The sequence below is a fragment of the Danio rerio genome, chromosome 4, assembly GCF_052040795.2.
Source record: "Danio rerio strain M-AB ecotype USA chromosome 4, GRCz13ab, whole genome shotgun sequence".
NCBI classification, from domain to species: Eukaryota; Metazoa; Chordata; class Actinopteri; order Cypriniformes; family Danionidae; genus Danio; species Danio rerio.
Window position 1 is genome coordinate 17,532,691 of NC_141024.2, and position 22,434 is coordinate 17,555,124.

General features: G+C 40.1%; 1 protein-coding gene across 40 annotated transcripts in view; it reads right to left on the reverse strand.

Moving 5' to 3' along the window:
• Positions 1–1,635: 1,635 nt before the first annotated feature.
• Positions 1,636–22,434, reverse strand: part of sox5 (SRY-box transcription factor 5) — a 234,830-nt gene continuing 214,031 nt past the window's right edge. For 11 of the 40 annotated variants that reach the window (XM_087247440.1, XM_087247443.1, XM_087247442.1 and 8 more), the window contains 7 exons: positions 19,349–19,498; positions 15,646–15,733; positions 11,782–11,954; positions 8,954–9,056; positions 8,267–8,440; positions 6,812–7,028; positions 1,636–5,614 (listed from right to left, as the gene is read on the reverse strand). In XM_087247440.1, the coding sequence (XP_087103566.1) occupies positions 5,329–5,614; positions 6,812–7,028; positions 8,267–8,440; positions 8,954–9,056; positions 11,782–11,954; positions 15,646–15,733; positions 19,349–19,498 (1,191 nt within the window). In that variant the 3' untranslated portion in view covers positions 1,636–5,328. 40 annotated transcript variants of the gene reach the window in all.

Here is a 22,434-nt window from a genome sequence, read left to right on the forward strand (position 1 = left end):
CCGCCAACTTATCCAGCATACGTTTTAAACGTGAACACGGGGAGACCATGCAAACTCTACACGGAAATGCCAACTGACCCAGCGACCTTCTTGCTGTGAGGCGACAGCACTACCTACTGTGCCACTACACCAGGTTTATTTTAAGTATTAATATTGAAAATGATGTTAAGTATTTTGGTGCATCCTTAAATAATATTTTAACATGTCATCAAATGTTTTTTGTGCAAAATAGATCAAATAAGATTAAGTTTGGTGCGTAATCTGTGGTGTCACTAAATTATCATTAATATGAGCGTCTTCTTTAAATCATTGTAATGTTGACTGATCGTAATAGTTGGATACCTTTTTGTGCCATTTTGCAATATTTTTCTCCAAATCTTTTGAGGGCAGCTGAGGAGCTTCTTTATTTTGACTAAAGTGTAATCCAAACATAAAAGTGGTATTTTTTATTGCTTAAGGTTCTTTTTTATAATGAAACTATCACAGAACAATCAGATCAGAAATGATTGCACAGCTTAAAGCTTTGCATGAATATATACAAAATATAATGCCCAATCTTTTACAATTATTTTATTTATTGTTTGCATTAATTTGCTATAAAGTGAACAGAAACTCGATTTTAGTGTGCAACTTCTTTGTGTAAACATCAAATTACATTTACATAACTGATTGACCATGCATTGAAACCATATTACATGCAATAAGATGATTACATTAGTGTTTCAAATAAGTTTTGTGACAAGTGGGTTAGAGAATTTTCCATCATCATTCATTAAAAACGCATACTTCTGTAAAATAAAAAATATTTGTTTTGTGTTTAATATTAAGTTTAAGTATGAATATTTAAAATGATGTCTAGTATTTTAATGCTGCATAGCCTTCATTGACATGGACATTATTCTTAATGATTATAAATGTATAAATAAATAAGATTTTGTTTGTGGAATAATGAATAGTTATTCATTATACCACTAAATTATTATTTATATGGGTGTCTTCTTTAAATTGTTGTAATATTGTATGATCATCTTAGCTTTTTTGCAGAAATAATAAACGTCACGCAATGTATAATCTTTTGCCTCCAAATCCTACTGTTACACTCCTTTGAGGGCAGCTGAGGAGCTTCTTTATTTTGACTGAAGTCTAATCCAGACAGAAAAGTGGTATTTTTATTACTTTCGGTTCTGTCATTGAATGATAATACTGGGCAATCCTTTTGATTTGTTTCACAAATATTATTTCTAATTGAAACTAGTGATTTAGAAAGTCTGGTTTAAAAATGTTTACATCTTTGACCACCTACTTGAGGGGGAGCGATCAAGGCAGACCTTTAAGATTTGTTAATACAGCGCAATTCATGAACTCTCTTCTACAAATATTTGTATAACCTCAGCAGTTGTCCTACTGTCCAGAGTGCAGTACATCACTCCAGGCACACACAATGACGTTCGGCAAAGGGAATTCCTTTCGCTTGGCCTAAATATGCTGGCACGTAACAGTAGACAGATAGTATTTAGTGTAAAGTGTGGTGATTTTTGGCAGTTCTGGACCGTCATTTAGCAGCTCTAGAGTTTAATTATGGAGTTGGTGAGTTGCAGTAGGGCAGAAAAAGGAGCCACAGACACACAGTAGAGATACAGAACACGTTGCTGTTTTTATTTGAGCCTTGACTGGCAGTAATACTGAAAAACGTCAACTTAGAACAGATGGTGGTAACCCACGGCTTGCTTTTTTTTTTTCTTCTTTTTTCCATAAGAGTACAGTGACTCTTACTTTTATTGTGGCATGAATAACATCAATAAAAGAGAGAAAGAAATATACAACTTATATTACACTGTGTTATGAACAAAATATAAATCTATAACTCTATGCTATATTTACATAATTATCTTTCTCAGTTTTCAAGTTGAGATGGTAAGATAAGTTTCTAAGTACTTTTTGTTTGTTGTCATTTACCTTGTTTTGAGCTCCACACATGACTTTGATTGTCTTTTCAATTATTGTTCGTAATACAGGCCATCATCAAAATAAGGGGTGTTCATTTAGACCATGAGGTTCCCGTGCAGACAGGCCGTGAGCTTGTACGTTAAACCAGCATGAGTGTGCCTGTCAAATGATATGATTGTGGGATTTATGAAACATGGTCACACTAGATGGCGGCTTTTCAATGATTGTGACTTTCGTTGTCTGAAAAAGGTGTGATTGTAATGTCACTATCATGAGCTTGATTGACAGAGGGAGACATCGTGTGGAGCTAAAACAATTCTGGAGATAAAACATCTAATATGGGTGTTCAGTGGAGCGTCACTGGAATCAGACAATCTGATCAGCAATTCTGGAAGGAGTAGTTCACCTGCCACCAAGCCGTGCAAAACAAGCTCAACTTTTTTCTTCTGTGAAAACCAAAGTTGCTTACTCTCCTGCAATGAAAAGCTAAATTTAAAGTCAATTATGACCGTCACAAAGCAATCATATAGATTTATTGGACTATATGTAGCACAGTTGAATGCAGCACATTTTAATGATGCTTTTCTTTCTTTTTAGAGCTTCAACGTCTCTTCAACTGGTTCGTTCTGCAGAAGAAAGTAAGTGATACATGTTTTGTCATTTTTGGGGGGTGAACGATCCTCGATTTGTACTATAATTCAACACAACAGGTAAACAAAAGCATTTGTCCAAGCCAATGATGTTCCAATGAAATGTAAGAGAGAGGATGACAAATATCAGTAAACAAGATCAACGCTCTTTCTGTTCAATAGCAGTTGGGGTATAATATAGCTGTTTTCTTTATCAAAAGAAAAAGAGAATTAACAGATAGGAAACTTCACATTATACATAAACCATTACAAATAAAAATATCAGGTTCTTCTTATGTTTGTCTCCGAGTGTCCAGAGTCCTAGTGCTTTAAGAAATGTGTTTGGAGTTCATGAACGATGCACGGAGGAGAAAAAGAAAATGAAAAAAGAGAAATGTCTCTTTTCCTTCATATCAGCAGTTCACCGTGACCACTTTTCAGAAATATACCAGCGTCAGAACAGGATAAAAAAACAAAAAACAAACAAAAAAACAGTAACAAAAACAAAACGAAACATAATAATTAGATCTAAATACCTACCCAGCTAAATATAATGCTTTATCAAGCGCAGTTTCCATACGATCATAAAAAAATCCAACTGGAGGAAAATAATAAATTATACTGTACATAACTTACTAAACTCAGGAAATGCTGCCTATTTTTATAATTATTGTTAATAATATTATTACACTAGAGGCAGTTTTAATGATAAAAATAAAATACAGTATTTGCAAATACAAACTAAAACATTGACATGCAAAGTCTGAAACAGCTCCTCTCAACCTCAACAGCAGAGTGACGTTGACATGGAGGCAAAACACAGATACAAACAGAGACGAGACGGCCTCATTGAAACCAATGAACTAGACAGAGACGAGCGTCGGTCATCAATTTGCTAGCGCTGCTGGCATCAGAGTACCTGGAACTTTTTCTTCCAAAACAATCTCAAGTAGGCCAAAAAAAAAGTATAGAGTTTGATATGTGCTGTGAGTGGACGGATTTTGGGTGGACGTAAAGGGAGAACACGGAGATATTAATGGCAGGAGTCTGGCCGCTGTTCACCTAACAGCTTGTGTGTCTCTCTCATCCAGCTGCCCGCTTATGCCCACACCAGGCCAGAGACAGGCTGGCAGAGTAGTTACAGTTAGGGCAGCCGTCAATCAAACGCCATCGCCGTGCCAACAGCCGCCACACAGGTGCAGTAAGATGGAGTGGGTCAGTCAGAGCCACACAGAGAGCGATGACTGATGGCACGACTCACAGACTCCTCTGCACTGATCAACCAAGTGATAGATAGGAAATAAAGAGAGGAGAGAGACGGAACACAAACCCCTGCGGAGGACGAGAGAGATGTGTGATATATTAAGGGGCGCTGATTGAAACGCACACTCGTGCTTGTCTTGTACAGAGATCCCTGCTTTCTCTCAGAGCTGTGCTTTGAACACTGGGGCTTGTGGGAACTCTATTCTCCGCCTTCAATACTCCATTCAAACACAGACTCTTCTCTAGAGAGCTTTTCTCTGCGAGTCTCCTCTTTTGCTTTCGGGTTGAGGTGCACCCTGTGATGACAAAAACAAGTTGTTCAGGGAGACAAAGAGAAAGACGGAAGAAAATGAAAGAAAAAATGAGGAAAAACAAAACAAAAACATAAAGAAAAATAAGGAAATGCAGTGTTCTTTTTTGGGTTTCTTCTGCATGAATCGTACGCATTGAATATTATTATTTTTTTTTGTAAATGTTCACATGACCAGCACATCAACGGTCCATATGTAATAAAAATTAACTTAAAACCTAGCAAAAGCCGCGTTCATCCAAACACACACACACACACACACAAACATAAAGAAATGTGCACGCATACAATAATTCTGCTCGAGGCTTCACTCTCCACCATAACCATCGCCATGTCAGCTGTTCACCAAACACAAGGTTTGTGCTATCTCATAAAGTTTGTCTCCACACCTGAGAGAGACGTCAACATCCAAAGTTTCCCCAGAAGAGGAAGAGAAAGGAACAGTAAAAGTGTGTCAAGAGGAAAAGATGTGAGGACGGAGGGATTGTCTGTCATCCAGCGGTGTCCGAACTCCTGAGTGAAGGGACGCGAATTCTCCCTTCCATCCAAAAGAAAAGAAATCTTTGAGTGAGAGGACATGGGCGTGAGGATGATAGAAAGATTTAGCTAATAGCAAGCCAAAGAGAAAAAAAAAGCAAAATGTTTGTCGTTTTACTCTTGTCAGGTGCTTTACGGTGAAGAGGAAAATAAACGTCTTTTTTTCTCTATTAAAACTGTAGCACAAAAACAACAAAATCACATTCACAAGCCACTTGTTGGCACTGTGTACCTGAGTGAGAATATTATAGAACCAAGAAAAAAAAGCTGTTTAAAAGTGTCTCTTTAGAAACAAACAGGTCCACCGTTTTAAAGTGTCTATGACGGGTCGACTGACAGGTCCTTAGAAATAAATGTCTCAATAACAAACTGGTCATTTCTCCTATGTTGTCGTAGCTTACTCGTGATACAATATGAACTTGCCGCGGCACGTTCGCTCAGCGAGAGTCAAGGCAAGTGTTACACTTCCTTCACAAGACCCTCCTGTTCATGTAACAGTCACATTGATTGACAGATCCTGTGCTTTGCCGTTGATATCAGGCTTGGCTCGGGAGGGGTCCTGATTGGACGGTGTCTGGGGTGGAATTAAGTTTGTTTACGTGAGATGCCAGGTGACTGGTGAGTTGGTTGTGATTTGCAGGTTTACTGAGTGATGTGATTCTCGCTGTCGCTGCCATAGTCTCCATCATCGTCCTCGTAGTCAAAGTCATCATAGGCATCACCGTTGCCATCGTCCATTCTCAGCTCCTCCTTCACACGAGGCTCCACCTCTTTGAAATAAGAGGCTTGGCTGGTGGGTGGGACTGGTTCGGGGCTACTTGACATGCTTGAGTGCTCAGAGGGCATCTGTGGAGAGGGCATTCCCGCCATAGAGAGAGCACCCGGGTACACAACGCCTGCTGAAGACAAAGGCAATTGGGCCTGCTGTCTGTAGAGCAACAAAACACAATCTGTTAGCAGGGCCTGGGTAAAAAACATTTTTTCAGATGGTTGTTTGCAACAAGCAATGAACATGGCTTTCTTGTCAATTTGATTTATACATGTTGAACTGTTAGAAATGTTAGCAATACTCAAGATAAACAATTATTAATAATGTGTTCTTGTATGGGGATTTATTCTCCACGATGAATGTTTAGCGTTCTCCTGCCTCCACTGCCTAGACTGCAGCTCTGCACCAGAAGTTTGGCCAGAGGAGAAATGGTCGTGCCCCACTGAGCCTGGTTTCTCTCGAGGTTTTTTCCTTCGCTTTTGTCAATTGGTAAAGTTTGTTCCTCGCCACTGGCTTGCTTGTTTGGGATTTGTGGAGCTGCACATCGATGGATTTGCTCTTTAGTGATTTGACTTTCAGCAGTGAAAATTAAACCACTCTGAACTGAACTAAACTGAACTTCAACTCTGGAAACTGGACTGAAGCAGTTTTCATTTACTAGAACTTCTAGGCTAAGCTGCTTTGACATTTATTATTGAGAGAAACTGGATATTTAAATGTTTTTTGTAACCTAAGGAATTGATTTGATGGTAAAAAGAAAGGCTGTATAATTAGAGGGTTCGATGATGTCTGTCTAAACGACAGTTACATAAGCGAATTTTATGCATCTATTTCGTGCACTTTCTTGTAGTGGAGGGCCCATGGATGAGTCTATGTATGTGTTTTTTTTTTTTTTACCCTTTTTGCTCTAATATTCTCAGATACGCTCACACAGTTAACATACAAATGTGAAAGGAGACAACAGAAAAGATAGAGCAGCTCAATTGTGCTCTGACAATTTCAAACAGCAAAGTTTAAATAACGTATGTCTAGCACACTTCAATAATACATCCTTTAATATTTAAGAATAAGGTCAGTAGGGAAAAAGTAGATAATTTGTGGCTGCTTGAATTCATTTGACCATTGGAAGTGGTCAAAATAGACGAGATGAAAACATTTCAGATCCCTTTTACACCTGTATTTGATTTTGTCTACTTGTAATCAATTCAGCAAAATTTCATCTTAACACCAGGTGCTAACAAGGCCCTAGATGGAGCTAATGATCCCTTTGGATTACTGTGCCTCATTCCCAATTGGGCCAGAAATGAGAATAATAGAATTGAACAGAATAGATGTAATTTGATCAATGAAGCTTACCCCACAGTGAAGTACTGCCGCATTTCTTGTCTGCGATTGCGCATGATTGCCTTATATTCACCAATGCGCAACTTCTTTCCATCCACCAGACAGGTGCGTTTGGGCCGTGGTTTGTATTTGTAGTCTGGGTATTTCTCTAGGTGCTGCTTACTAAGACGGGCCTGTTCTTCATAGTATGGCTGCTTTTCCAAGTTGGTCATCGACTTCCAACGAGAACCTGCATGAACACCAGGCAGTTAGAGAACAAGCACTCACCTCATGCTCACACACAATGGGACACCGCTACAGCTAGAAACATTTAGAGGGACATCTTTTGGTTGTCGTCTCCCAATGGAAATGCTCCCTAAATCAGTGGCAGTAGTCAGGTGAGCTCAAAGCCAGTCTAATTATACTGGGCGTCTTTTAGACAGGTTGGTCAACTTAATCATTCCCACTGACATTTGTTTTTTTTTTAAATATGTAATTGTGCACACTGCTGATATACTCACACTTGCTCAGTGCCTTTTTTAACTGCCTATCGTTAGCTTCAGACCTGGCACTTTGCACTAAGAGAGCGTTTTTGTTTGGTCTAATGAGTACCTTTGAGTGGAGCTGATGTCAAACAGAGTAGAACAGAGTGTGCTCTCTGCCCTCCAAAACACACTCGCACACACGCCGGTGATGTGCGACATTATTCCAGGTGACAGCAGGTTAAGTGGGCCACTAACACACTCCATCTAATTATCAGAGCTCAACAGGCATAACTGTGGGCCTGTGTCTCTTATTTTTCATTATCAGAGGCTTGCGAACACATACACATGCTTATACACAAGTACACACTGTCCCAAAAACAACAAATGTGCATTTTAGGGTGTGTGTATATGAGCCTGTGTTGAATTTACACAGTCCTACTGTATGTTTAATAGGAAAAAGCTGTCACCACTGGCCCTGACATGCACCCAGCGCTGGAAAGGGGAAACTCCTTCTGTTAACAATTGAGAGAGCGGGGCCTTATTAAAACCAGATTTTCCGCCGTTATAAAACGCTTAGGAGCTCTTTAAAATGTCAAACACAATCCCAGAGGTCTGGAGAAAATGTCAGACAGACTGGAGAGCTGGTTTAATGCATAATGAATTATATCATCATTGTTGGAGTCGGCCCTCTAGAGCGATTCATTAGGCGGTGGTTACACAATGCAGTGCGGGAGAGGGTTGTGTGTGTGCACTGAGGATGAAGAACAGAGGGGATTCTCTGTGCCTGGCTGGATAGCTCTTCCCAAAGGAGCCAGTCTTCAAGCCACACCCACTTTTATGTACTCACAAATCAGGGAATGACTGTGTGTGGTGAATCAAAGTTGGATAGGAAATAAATCTATCAAATAGCTCCAAAATGTACAAATAGAAATAAGAGACAGAGCGAATAAACCTGTAGTGGTTAGATAAGGAGCTGAAGAGATTTACTAGCCCTGATTCTCACCGAGGATCTTGCTGATATTTGAGTTATGCATGTCAGGGAAGGCCTGAAGGATTTTTCTCCTCTCGTCTTTAGCCCAGACCATAAAGGCATTCATGGGTCGCTTGATGTGTGGTTCACTGCTGCCACGCCCTCGAGCCTCTCGGAAGATCCGCGAGTCCGACACACTTGGGCTTCCTGGAGAGCAAATGCCAAGAGTTACTGTTTGTGCGAAGACAAATGTGATTGTACATACACTAAACATAAAATAAATGTAGGGCTCAGCTTCATTTATCCATTAAGATCAACTTGGATCATGAAAATAGGCACTTAATAATAAATAGAGCAAGATTCAAAGTCGATTTCCAGTTTAAATGCATATCTCAAATACAGGTCAGGTGAGCTTGTAGTAATTGTGAGAATGTAAGTGACTAGGTTTGGCGGTTGAACATTGTGCTAACAACTCACCTCATAAAAACTGGTGCGGCTAAATATCAACTTCGATATAAAGGGTCATGGGGGAAAGTGACTAGGCTTGTTTGGGTTAAAAGGATTGGAGAAGTCTATTTTGGACATTTATTTTATGCATAGATTAGCTGTTTCAATAAGACTTGAATTTTAATGTTAACTTTACACTGAACTTTTTTATTACTACTTAACATCCATTGAGAGTGTAATTTATGATGTGTGGCAAAAAAAAAAAAAACTCACCATCTGAATCGCCACTGATGCCAAAGTCCATCATTGCATGGGTGAACTTACTCTCTTCAGACTGTTTTAACTGCTGGCTCAGGCTCTCGAGAGCAGCTTTTTCCTGTGCAAACACAACATACAACCAACCCAGTTAGATTCATAATCGACAAACCAAAAAGACTCATTTGCATAAACACCAATGAACTGATGAATCAAGCGCAGGGAAAAAGACTCAGAAGAAATGAAAATGAATGAAAATGTGAGCTAATGTTTATCCATCAAATACAAGTAGCCTAGATGCCACCTGCAATCTATTTACACTTATTCTTTCCCTCTCTTGTTCACTCGATCTCTGTCTCTCTCGCTTAGCCCTAAGGTCAGTGCATTAGAGAGAGTGAGCACTCTAGAGATGAGAGCGGGGCTGGACCGCACAGCCTCCTGGGTATTTATTACACCCAATAAAAAGAGATTTACTATGCATTTACATGGCTAATGTAGCTGGGATGCATATTTCAACACAGCACCCCCTGCTCTCTCTAAACATGCACACCCCCCTTTACCCCCCCGGAGCTGCATCTGGGGCTTAATTAGTCAATTAGACTCCATCCTGAATCCACGCTACGTTTAAAACACACTCGCATACAGAGTCCTCACCATTAGAGAGTGACCCGTGCCTTCTGCGACTCTGTAATGAAATGCATTACACCATTTCGCAGCCATCAAGATTTAATTGTTCAGACTGAGTTAGTGAGTGGGGTTTAAATGAATGTGTAATGGAGAGAGAATCTCTCCCCGGAGAGATAAGGATAGAGAGAGAGAGAAATGATCAGGTTTGATAATGTGACAACACAAACTTAGGCTTAATTCCTAAGGTATGTAATATTGGTTATATTTATCCAAGAGTACTCCTGTTTATCTCTACAGAAAGTATGTTTACAACATTTAAGAGCTTTGAAAAAAACTGTTCTGGGTAAGAACTACTATATAATATTGCATACATATATTGCATGCATAAATATTCTTCATAATACATAGCTAATTTTGAATGGCTCTTAAACAGAGATGCATAAGCTGTTTCAGTCACAACATGTACCAACAAAGGTTAACTGGGTCTTTCTAACCAGCTAAACCTTGTTTGGAATGCCATTAAAACTTCTTCATCTCATAGACGATTGACCTGGCTCGTCTCCCGCAATCCATTTAGCTTAGTGTGACACAAAAGGGCTTTGGGAACAAGGCACGGTTTGACCGCACCATGTGTTCCTAGTTCAAAAAGCACACCATACACTCTTCAGAGAGTCTTGGTTAATATAGAGAGGGACAGTAACTGTCTAAAATCAGGAGATAATGTACTGAAGAAGAAAACAAACATCAGATGGGCTGGTTGATGTGCAGGAGGCAAGTCACGTGACAAATAAATTGGGAAAATTATTTTGATTTAAGGGATTTAGCCCCTGTCTATTAGATTTGCAGCAGTCTGTATATTTCTGTACACCTGTAAGCTGGTAAAATCGTTTCAAAAATCAAAGTTTGAGAAAATGGACAAAATATTGACTTTAAACTGCACTGATCCTGCATTACATCTTTCTTCCAGTCAGATGCTGTATAGAATGAATATGCCCCATCTTGACCAATGTGTAGCAGACCATACATCATTGCCATAATAAAACTAATGCCTGATGGGTATTTTTAAATAGTTTAAATATAAAGTTATATATTAACATCACTATTTGTTTCTACCTGAAATATATCAAGTATTTGTTGACTTTCTGTGTGACACATCATCGTTAACACACTGACTCTTCACATGCGTGCTTCCCTTAAACTGACCACAACCTGTTTGCCATTTTTACTGCTTTAGAAAGTGTGGCCTTAATCAAAAATAACCCTCTGTACTCTAAACATGTAAAAGTGCAGCACAGCGGGCAGTTGTGTGTGTGTGAAAGGATGTGAAACTGTTGTCAGGGTAAAGTGCAGCTGATCTGTGGTAAATCATAATAAGGATAGAGTGCTTGGAGATGTGGATTATTCCTAATGCACCTTCATTAACCTAGCAGCAATCAGCACAGTCACTAAGCCTGGCCAAGAGAACAGAAAAAAAAACCATCAATGTTTGAATGTGTGACATACATAAACATACTTTTGTGAAGCATTTACCTACTGTGTATTTGGCAATGCTGATGTGAATTTACACACAAAGGTTTATGAAATAAGCTAAATTTCTCTGGTGGTGGAGAACACTAGAAACTATGGACACCTGTGTATATACAATCTTCTTGCTTTTCTAATGTGGAGAATAATGCCATTAGAAGCAGACGAGGCAATAGAGGCTGTAATTTAATGCTTGTTTACTGACATACTCTGCTTTTCTAAAACATGTGTATGCATATTCCTCAGAAAGCAAGTGTTTTATTATTTGTGGTCAAAGGCATTTCTTGTGGACCAGCTGACTTCAGTATGTTTAGCAAACAAGCCCAATTTCGCCACACGGCCGAGGATTCACTCCAGTCGCTTCACATTAACATCAGCTACGCCATTAAAATTAGCGTTTCGTTCACTGCACCCTGCCTGCCCTGAGCCTGCCTCTTAGACATGACCATCGTGTACAACAATAGAGCTTTCAGATCTTAGTCACCTCCATTCCTCCACTTTACAAGAAGAGCTTTGGGAAATCACTTTGTTGAGAGACTAATGCATTCTGTTGTAATTAACAGGTCTGTTTGTCGACTGTTTTAATTTTCATTTGCTATATTTTTTGGTGATAAGCAAGTTAGTATCTGCTGATTACTTTCATTCACTTAAAACAGAGAGTGAATCTGTTAATGCAAGATCACCATGAATCGAACCTTCTCTGAGCGTCCGTTGTTGAGGCTCAAGCTGTTGACTGCTGCTACTTTGGCGTCCAGAACCTGCTCCTCTCTCTTTAGCTGTTCTTTCATCTTTCGGGCCTCCTGGAAAGCTTTGGTCACGGCCTCATGGTCATTCAGGTAGCCGGCAGAGGTGATGGATGATAACAGGTCTGAAAGAATTGACATGTATGAATAAGACACAACTTTCAATAAGGAACAACATTTGACTAGACAACAAGCAGGAAAATATGAAAGTTTTTAGATCTCAAGCAGTCCTTTACAAATAGTTCCTTCATCTATCAGTAATGCCTTTAGCGCACTTCAAAAACAAAAAATACATTTTTGATATCAGTTTTGGGACTTAAGGCTGATTTATACTTCTGCCTCAAGCGCACTCGTATGCTACGGCGCTGCCTACGCGTGAACGCATAGCCCTCGCCAGGGCCGTCAGCGTCGCTGATGCGCACCTCTCAAAAAATGTAACTACACGTCGCAACAGTGTTTTAGAGTAAAAACGATTTGGTCCACACTGGCATTTCACCTAGCGTCTCTGAACAACTCTCTGTCCATACTAGCCTGCGAAAAACGCATATCACGTGACCACACACACTCTGGCATGCACTGCAGCGATAAGAGCTGTGCATGTCAGACTGTTCATCAAGGATCTGCCGTTGGATCTGATCTCACTATAGTGATATGTAATTCATCTTGTTGTCTCTATCTAACGACATATTCGCCGACTTTGGTCTGTTGAATCTACTACTTTTTCTCAGGTAACGTGTTTGGTGCAAACATAAGTTAATATATTAATGTAACCACGTACACTGAATCTGCACATTTGATTGATTGATTGTTTGCATTTATTTTCTATAATATATAAATTTATTGTATGTTTTATTTTTATAATGGATATTATTGATTATTAAAACTGATATGCAGCAAAAGAGAGGGTAGGCTGTTTCGTATTTTTTGATGAAAATGAAAGGAGGCAGTTATGTTAAAGGCTTCGTTTTGTTATAAATGTGGATATGAAGATGACGCTCATATAAATATGTAGCTACACAACTCCTCAACATTTAGCCGTCTGCTAAGTTGTCAATACCAAAATGAAAATAGGCAGTTCATCATATCCTGTCTTCATTTTATTGTTAAGAAAGTGAAGCAGTCTAGCCAGGGGGATGTGAATGAGGTTATACAGTACACTCTTCCCTTTGAAGATTTACCCGACATATTCTTGGGAGTCTGTTTTCCATATCAAACTTGCGAAGTCTGAACTTACAAGGAGAGGATGCAAGACTGAACTGTGTGTAGGCTACTTAATATTGAGGAAAAAGCCCCAATCAATGTCTGCAGCCACGCCTCCATTTTTATAGATGTCTCCATTTTCCCCATCCACGCTGGCACGGAGCAGCAGGGTTTTAAAACCAAAACGACCTCTTCAGCATTTCCGAAACACTGCGTTTTCGGTGCTTGAAAACTCTGACGTAGTGTGGACTGATGGTGATGGCGTAACCGTAGCAAAACTTATGTGTTTTCAAACTAAAATGTATTAGTGTAAACATCGCCTTAAAGTGCGGCCAGCTAACAATATAACCCTGATGGCAATCTGGACATTACAGATCAGCATGTAGTGTGCTGTAAGGTCACTTAGCAGTTGTGTTAACTTTATCATTCACACAGTTACCATTTGACTTTCACCTCTTTCACTCATTACCTATATGGCACAACCAAGTCTTTTAGGATTCAATCAAAGTGAAGAGATATAAAAATATATATTGAATTTCAGGCACTATGGTCCCAGAAAATATCTCCAGCACCCTGGAGCTGACATACACACTTGTCAAAATACATTTTGTGATTGCTTTTTCTAAGAAGCAGTCTGCTTTAATAAGGTGTCAGACCTTTGGGACTTTAAGCAATGTTTTAAGCTTTAGACTTAAATCATTGCTTTTGTAGGCAGCTACAGAGTTTTGGTAAAGAGCAAGAAATGTTAAAATCCAGTTGAAAACAGATGCTGAAGCCTGATGCAAATCTCACAAATCTTCATTTTTTACATTCAGGGAAGTGGTAAAAAGTGCCATTTGTCTCTTATATCCCACATACATAAATACAGCCTCCCTCTCTCTAAAATTCAGTGTGCTTTTATTTAGACCAAAGCTCATGGAAATCTTAAAAGTAGGGGAAAAAGTGGAGATTAGTTATAATAAAGCCATAAGCAGCCTAATTTGGCCCATTCCGCAACATCTGCCTCCGAGCATATCAAAGATGTTTCCAACCATCTTTTCATGGCTATTATTTGCATTATTCTCAGCAGCTTAACCGCCCAAACCGTTAGCCGCATCTGTTGGGTAGTGTGTGTGTGTGTGTGTGTGTGTGTGTTTGTGTGTGTGTGGTGGAGCATTATCTCGCCAGGATAGATCTAACAAAGACCTGTGCTAGATTATGAGTCTTTATCTGGCCTAATCCGGTCACTAATGCTGGATAGGATGGATTAAATGCTTTCATTTGAAATAACGGAGGAGGGAACTCTTAAAAGTCATATCTCGGGAATCTGTTAAAGTGGCGATGGGTCACAGGGTGATATGGAGCCAGCACATTTCCTGACAGTCAATTTAATAAGAGGTCAAATAATGCCTGTGGTGTTAATTGAGAGCACTGACCTCAATAAAAATATGGTTATCTTCTTACATACAAAATCATTTCTTTAAAGAAGAGTTATAGATCAGATCAATAACCCAAAATATAAACAGTCCATCACACTTTACATTACAGTGACCCGGTGAGTGAAACTTTCTTTGTGGCTTCTAGGGCGAAAAAAAGGCAAGAGTGGCCTAGAGGACACAGCCCTTGACAGCCACTGTTGTGATTCTGTGGTGACAGTGACACAAAAAGATAGAGACGCATGTGGTCGTGTGTACCGGATATTCTCAGGACAGATGTCACTTAACAAGGTCAAACAGATGAGCGAGGTGGAGAACATGGATGATAGAAAGATAAAAAAATTGCACAAAAAGGTGTACAAAAAGATCCATCAAGTTTGAATAAAAAAGCCAGGTAACACGTGCATACAGCTACTGTACAAACAGCATGTTAAGTGGAGCTGTACTCTAGTCTTTGATATCACAATGCTTGCTGACCCTCTAAAGATGTACACCAGATGGAATAATCATTGGACATATGGCACTCTAAAACTTAATGATCTAAAAGAAGCATCCGCCGCAATGTGTTCTAAAGGATTCCAGTGAAAACTTCCTAATCCATTTTTCAGAACAAAAAACATCTGGGTGGCAAATCCACTAATCTGCTATTAAATCCCAGGATTTGTTGAAAAACACTGCGATTACAGGGAAGAAGTCTGAAATGGCTAACTGTTGTGAGAAGAGGAGGCATGGGGAGGGGAGAATATTGCTTTATTGTGTTATTAATGTATGTTGTTTGTGCTGTGGGTGGTAACAGAGTTGTATAAGAGGCTTGTCTAATCTCAGCGCCTGTCAGGAAGGCTTGTGTTGCTCTATTCAGCACCTCTAAACAACAGAAATAAACGCTGCTAAACCTTCCCGTTCGCTGTCTCGCTCTCTTTCGCTTTCAAACACAGCTGCTTAACAAGCTCTCCCCCACCATTTAGACTAATAAATGTTTGACAATGTGCCCTTTAGGCAAAATTAAATTCTACAAACCTAAAAATGTAACATCAATTACCGTCTCATACGAGAGTCTGTGCCAGCAGAAAAAAAACATATCCAGGGAGTAGGAAATGCTCTTGAGAGATATGTTTAGGGCAATATGTAATAACATAAAGCAGGTTATGCTGCGATTTGTTTGTGTTTATTAAATTGCAATGCACTGTGGAGGTGTGGGTACCTATTGAGCTGAGCCTGGATGGCGGTCCTCCGATGCTGGAGGGTGCGCTGTGCTTCAGGGACCCGGGGCCCAGCTTCAGGGCAGGGACCTGTGGGGAAGCGGGGGAGGTGGGTGACTTGCTCTCGGATGCCTTAGGCTTGGACGACAGATTCAAGGGCTGAGCGCCCTCGTCCTGCAAAACAGCAACACGTTTGGCCCGGTGTGATTTTTCTCCTCAGAGACTTGGGACCCAATCAAAACTCCCAGCAGGGGTCAAATCAGCTGACCGCATAGCGAAATATGATGTTTCAGAAAATGTGGCCAGGTCACAAGAAAAGGAAATAATTTTGGTTGTGCAGGCCAGTTGAAAAACCTGCTGATATTGAATTGACGTTGCGCACTGCTATGGCATAATCAACATGCAGCACACCCATGCTCAATCAACAGGGACAAAGCGAGCATACTATGTAAAGAAACATGCTTATGTGAGAAGATTCACACACATTTACCAAACATGTTGCGCATTGAGAAGAAAAAACATACAAGCACACACAAACACAAAATGCCCAAGCAATAATATATATATATATATATAATATATAAAGCACAAATGATAATTTGACGCACACATTACAGCCTCAGATATGTTCACAGATGTCAGTTGGCCTCAATTGGATAAAAATCAAATAACACTCTCACTTTTGCAGTTTATCAGTGGTGGATGGCTGTCAATACGGTACAAATGGCTACTACCCAGATATCATCCCCTGCTGACATTGTAATCACATCAAAGAAGGCACCATAAGGGCCAATTAGATCCCAGAACGGCAGATGCTGCACTGTGCACACCATCACAATGTTGCAATGAAGACTTAAACCTTCATTTAAGGTTTAATTGCTCTTAATTGCTCTCAAGATCTTTCTGTCTTCACTGTTGTTCTTACAGCTTCATATTTCTATACTTGGATCTCGTTAGAACCAAGTAAGCACCTCCAGAATCAAATGACACATCTGTCAATAAACCGTCTGGAAAAGTGAGTCGCAGGTCACTACTGAGCTTCCCATGGTGTAAGGGCCGGGACACACAACTAGGGCTTGGGATCGTGTCTTGACCAAAGAGCTGCACGTTAACACACCAAACGAATGAAAGCCGACTTAAACAAGAGCCACCTGCGCTAGATGACATGTCTTTTCATGCTACATGGGCCAGTAGTCTGCTTTTCTCATTCTGCAAAAGGAAACCAAACCTTCTGATGATCGCATGCAAAGCATAAACAAAGCAGCATTTAGTGCCATTATCACAGTAATTGTCACTCACGTTTGGTGTGGAACACACCAAACCAAGAAGCCTGACTGATGGACCTGCGAAGCCCAGAATCTGACAATCAGCTTGGTATGTCCTTTGTTGTGGCCCTAAGAGCTACTTGCTAAGATGCAGAGTGCTGCATGTGCACTATAACCCTTCTATCACAATCTTCTGAAACTAAAAACACATTTGCAGCAGCCATCGAGGACAACCACATAACACAGAGCTCTAGCCTCTGCTGTAACATTAGCAGACATTCACTCCTTTTCAAATGCTTTACACAGCAAGGCAGCATGCTAGGTTTTGGAGCAGAGCTTCTAAGGTCTGGAGAGCTTGATTAAGACCTTGCCTCAACACACATGCTGTGATGGGCCGTAACAGGATTGTCCTCATTAGCGCTGTTCTCAATGGAAGAAGAACCAGTGGGATGTGGACTCCATCATAAGGAAGGCACACAAAAGACCTTACTCAATGAGAACACTAAGACGCAATTGAGCAGAATACTGTATCATGACCCATATTGTGTTGGGTGTGTATCAGTGCTGCATTGAAGAGAAAAACTGAATATTTATGACAGATAATGCCTGCCTCCCGCCCTGATGGTGGATTGTTTTTCGAGAAGCAAATCCTTTGGTGGGATGTTAGCCAAAGAGAATGAAGCTGGTGAGAGGAGAACTAATGAAGACTGGCAAAGCCATGTGAGAGGAGGAAGGCTAGCTTTAAGATTTGTCATACATGTTACAGGAAGAGACAACTAAAAAACAAAAGGAATAAGCCTTAAGCTGATGTAAAATGATAAATGATAATATGATTAATTAAAATAAAATCAATAACTATTTGTAAATAATATTTCAATTCATGTGGAAGGAAAAATAATGTTGCTAGAGTATCTTTAAGGGGTCAATACCTAAAGATGTGATGGAACCTACTTTTAAAGCATGCAACAGTAAAGTAAGCTCAGACGTTAATGGCTAAATTGATAAAAGAACACTCGCTGTCAGCCAAGTAGTTTTGTGATTCAGTTTTGTGATCCAAGTTTCTTTTGCATTCAGTTAACACACACCTCTTTCACCTATCTGGTGATACAATCTACTTCAATTCACCGAGACCAACACATGGGCAGTGTCTTCAAGAGAAATCCTTAAGCCAACGGAGGCAGCACTGAACTTGAGTGAAGGAATGAGAGTGTGGATGTGTGAATCTGGGTAGGTCACAGAGTGAAAACTGTGATATAGGGACTGTGTGATGCACCTGAGTTGTGAGGCCTCCCCCAGGGTAAAGCACTTAAGCTCTGTACGCCTCAGTCCAACCAGCTGTCTGACACATGGCACACATCTCAAAATGAGAGGGAGAGTGGCAACTACCCCAGGGCAGCAACCCTGAAATATACATGCCCTGTCCTTCATGATGGCAAAAGCTTGCAAACGTAAAAAGAATAAGAAAGCTGTGATTGAGTTGAAATTTGAGGGTAAAAGGAAGATTTTGATTCTACTCTGAAATACTTTACAAGGAGCATAAATGTGACAGAAAGATATATTTAAAGAAAAGGTCATTTTCTCATGGCTCAGTGGCTGTAGAGGCCTAGCAGGTGCAAGCGGCACTGCCAATTATCTGTATTATCCCCATCCCTCTTCAATCTCCCCATGTATTTGGTCATGTGACAACAAAGAACCACATGTTTGGGGAAAATGGCCTTCATTAGCCTTTGACACAGTGAGCTACAGGGGGCAGACACAATCGATGGCTACTGCCAAAGCTACTGAGATGGACGGAGGGAAAGATATCCTGAGCGCTTCCTCTATGCAACAGGCATGTGGTTGAAATCCAGGTCTGTGGTCTAGCCTATCCAAACAGGCATTGGGCACAGCCGTGGCTCAAGGCTGGATAGGGAGCAGGCAACAGGCCTTCACACATGTTTATCCAGCTCTGGCTGCCCCACAGTCCAGCTATTGTACTGCTGAGCAAGACAGAATGGGCTAGCGGGGGTTCCTGGGCCGTCTAGAATGTCCAGCTTAGCAGGAGGGAAGAGAGGCCAGACAGGCTGATTTTATTTCTGCCCGGCCTGATATTCATGGAGCTTTATTCCGCTCAGATAGCTCTGGCCTCCTGCTGCCACATTTGCTGAAGGAAAAGATACCTGCTTGAAGCCTTACACACTACTGAAAAAAGCACAAAGCAGTGGTGGTATCTTGACTTTGAGTTTGAGGACCAAGAACCCTCAGAAACTGGCTTACTAAGCACTCGAAAGGCAACAATGCAATGGAGGTGCAGCTAACTGAGAGAATGGTGCCAGTATGCAAGTGTTATAGGTAATCAGCCAAATAAACATCCAAACCAGAACATATACAGACTATTAGCTCTGGAATCTAAATGTATGCTGTCTTTACAGTCTAATACACAAACACATCAAACACGTACCTTGGGCTTTGGTGGTGGGGTGCTTCTGTTTTTCTCGCTCTGGCCGCTGGTGGGCGAGAGTGTTCCGGTTGCCAGGTTGGCCTGAGGCACTGTGCTGTGTTTGGCCCCCGGAGACACCTGCATGGCAGCTAGCTGAGCTGCATACAACTGCTGCTCAGAGACAGAAAGAGATAGAGAAAGGGGACATAGAGAGGAGGGACAGAAGAGTGGATAAAGAAGAGAGAAAGGCCCATGAATAAATGAATACACTGAACACACAAACAAACAAACAAAAAAAAAAACAGGCTAAAAAGCTGGTTTGGCCATTAGTGGAGAGGGCTGATGGTTGTTTATGTGTGAGGGGACAGAGCTGTCACTTTATGTTCCACCATCTAGCCTCAAGGGGCTACGCTAACAGCTAGCAGACGCCTGAGTGAGACATGTCCTCGCCAAGGTGCATCCTGGGAAAAAAAACGCACTCACCATAAGGGTCATATTCACTAAGGAAAGAAAAGTCTACAAAAAAAAAAAAAAGCACCTCTCAAGGTGAAAAACTGGTGAATGTGTTTATGTAAAGAGTGAAGTTGTGAATTTCTCTGCCACTGGGAGTGGAAACAAACCCTGGACCCCCCACTGATTCTTTTACTCTTGTTTAAGAAGGCACACCAGGACAGAGGGACCCATGAGAAAATGCTCCTAAAACTCGAAAACATATCTGCCAGCATGACTCAAATTGTAGCATGCTGCCATTGGACAAAGTAAACAAAGATTTTTGTTTCTATTTTTGCTATTTAAAAAATATGAATAAGTGTCAGATTGATACTGTATGTGTACTGCCCCAATGTCTGATTATAGTAATTTCATCAGTACAAAAATACAGCATTGTTAATAGATAATGAATGCATTTTTTATGTTTTTTGTAACTTGTTTTACATTTTCAAAATGATCAATTGATTTGAAAAGCAATATAAGTTTATAAAAGCAGGAACTGAAAACTGATATATTTTAAGTTAAAATTTTTTTAACACTTACACATTATCAAAACAAAATGCCTTCTTTAAAAAAGTATCATGTACAACTATATTAGCTATTTAGATATTTGTAAGTGCATCATTCACCAAACAAGCCTTTATCAGTCAACCACAAGCAATAAAATATGCCAACTGTTAAAGGCAGAACCCTAACTCTAACAGGCAGACAGTACAGTTGCTGGATATCCTGTAAAATAGACTTGCGGAACTGTTTGTGCAATTCTTGCTGTAAGTGCATTTGTGTAGCTTTCATGTGCAATTTGTGGACTTTGAGGAAAGAAAAGAATGAAATGAGAGCGGGAGCTTTTTATTGTATTTGTGGGAACCGATGAGGAACCAAATCTGTGTTTACAGTAGCAGCAGAGACGGGCTGTTTTTTAAATTGTATTTTTCTCTTTAAGGTTTGGAAGCGAGTGGCTGTTTGTGAGTAAAACTTCCGTCCTTCTGTTCGTCTCTGGCTGCCAGCCACCAGCAGGAAACAAAGACTGGTTTATGCAAATGTCCATGGCAGTTCTTTCTCTCTCTCAACCTCGACAGCACATTCTCCACAATCTTCTGTCGGCTGTATCTGCTAGAATTAAATATTTCTATCAGATGAGAACACACAGAGATTAACACACCATCATGCTGAGAGACATATCTCAGCACAGAACATCTCTATCCACTCACACTGGCTTTTATCTGCCTAAATTTGCACTGCAGAGAGCTAATAAAGTTAATACGTACAGTTTTTTTTTTTAAAAAAGGGAATATTCTGAAGCTGCTGTATTAACTGTATTGAAAAAATAGGTGTTAACGCAGAGTGCACTTAGATTTTTGCTTGTATATAAGCCTATGACATAGGTTACACATTTTATTATGGCTAGGGCTGGACGACATGACAAAAATGTATATCATATATTTCTTAATTTCGGGTAATACGATATAATTCAGACAATATTAAAAAGCCAGGAAAAAAACTGCCAAGAATGCACACAATAGATGTCTGTACCTACAAATGTCTGCAAACTAAATTTGTATAATATAAATTTAGTTAAAAATATAATGGTTATTTTTTTTTTATTAAAACAATACAAAAAAATGTATGTTCACTTTTTATTTGTATTTAGTCTTTAAATCAAGTAAATAAAACTCTCAGACTCAGCTTATTAACAATATATTTCCATTTAAACTAGAACAGGCTGATTATTAATATACAGTAAACAACAAACAAAATCCTTTAGCCAGTATTAAGACAAAAATACGGCACTGCCTTAAATTGCTCCTCCACCCTGTCCCTAATTTCACCATAAAGTGCAGGTATAGCCGTGTGGGAAAAAATATTTTCGACTAGGGAGCTGAAATCAGGGGTTAATAACTAACATAATTTTCCTGAAGCCCACAACATCCACCATACTAAATGGTATCATGTCCTTAGCCAAGAAGTTTGTAACAGCCCTAGTAATGTCTTTATGACGTTCAGACTGCTTGTCGTAAGGTAGTTGTTCTGACACAGTTGGTTTTAGTGTCAGGGAGGGGGATAGTGGTGATGGTGAGGCGACAGGTTGGCTTTAACTTTTATGCCTCATCTTCTGACTCTCAGTATGTTCTATCGGGTGGAACTGCTTCAAATGATGGAACAGATTTGATGTAGTGGCACCACTCTCCGGCATATTTTGCAGAGCACCGAAACCTGAATTTTATAGGAACTTTATAAGCCAAACCACTTCCACACCACTGAATTAGCCTTTCCTCTGTTATCAACTATGTCGTCTGCATTCTTACTTGTGGAAGCTAGTTCATTCACATCTATTCAGGGCTCTCAATTTGTAGCTAAAACTTTCTGTGACAGAGCTTAACCAACTGCTGAGCGCTGGCAGCGTGTCTGTGATGTACATCATCGCGCAAGTTTCATCACGGTCCTGCTGACGGCAGTGTATATCGAAATATCTGAAATGGGTTTAAAAATCATATCACCATTATTGAAACAAAATCTACCGTGATATATATTGATATTAAATTATTGTCCAGCCCTAACTATGGCCAACCAATATGGTGGCCAGTATTAAATGATGTTGTTTTTAATATTTTTAACCA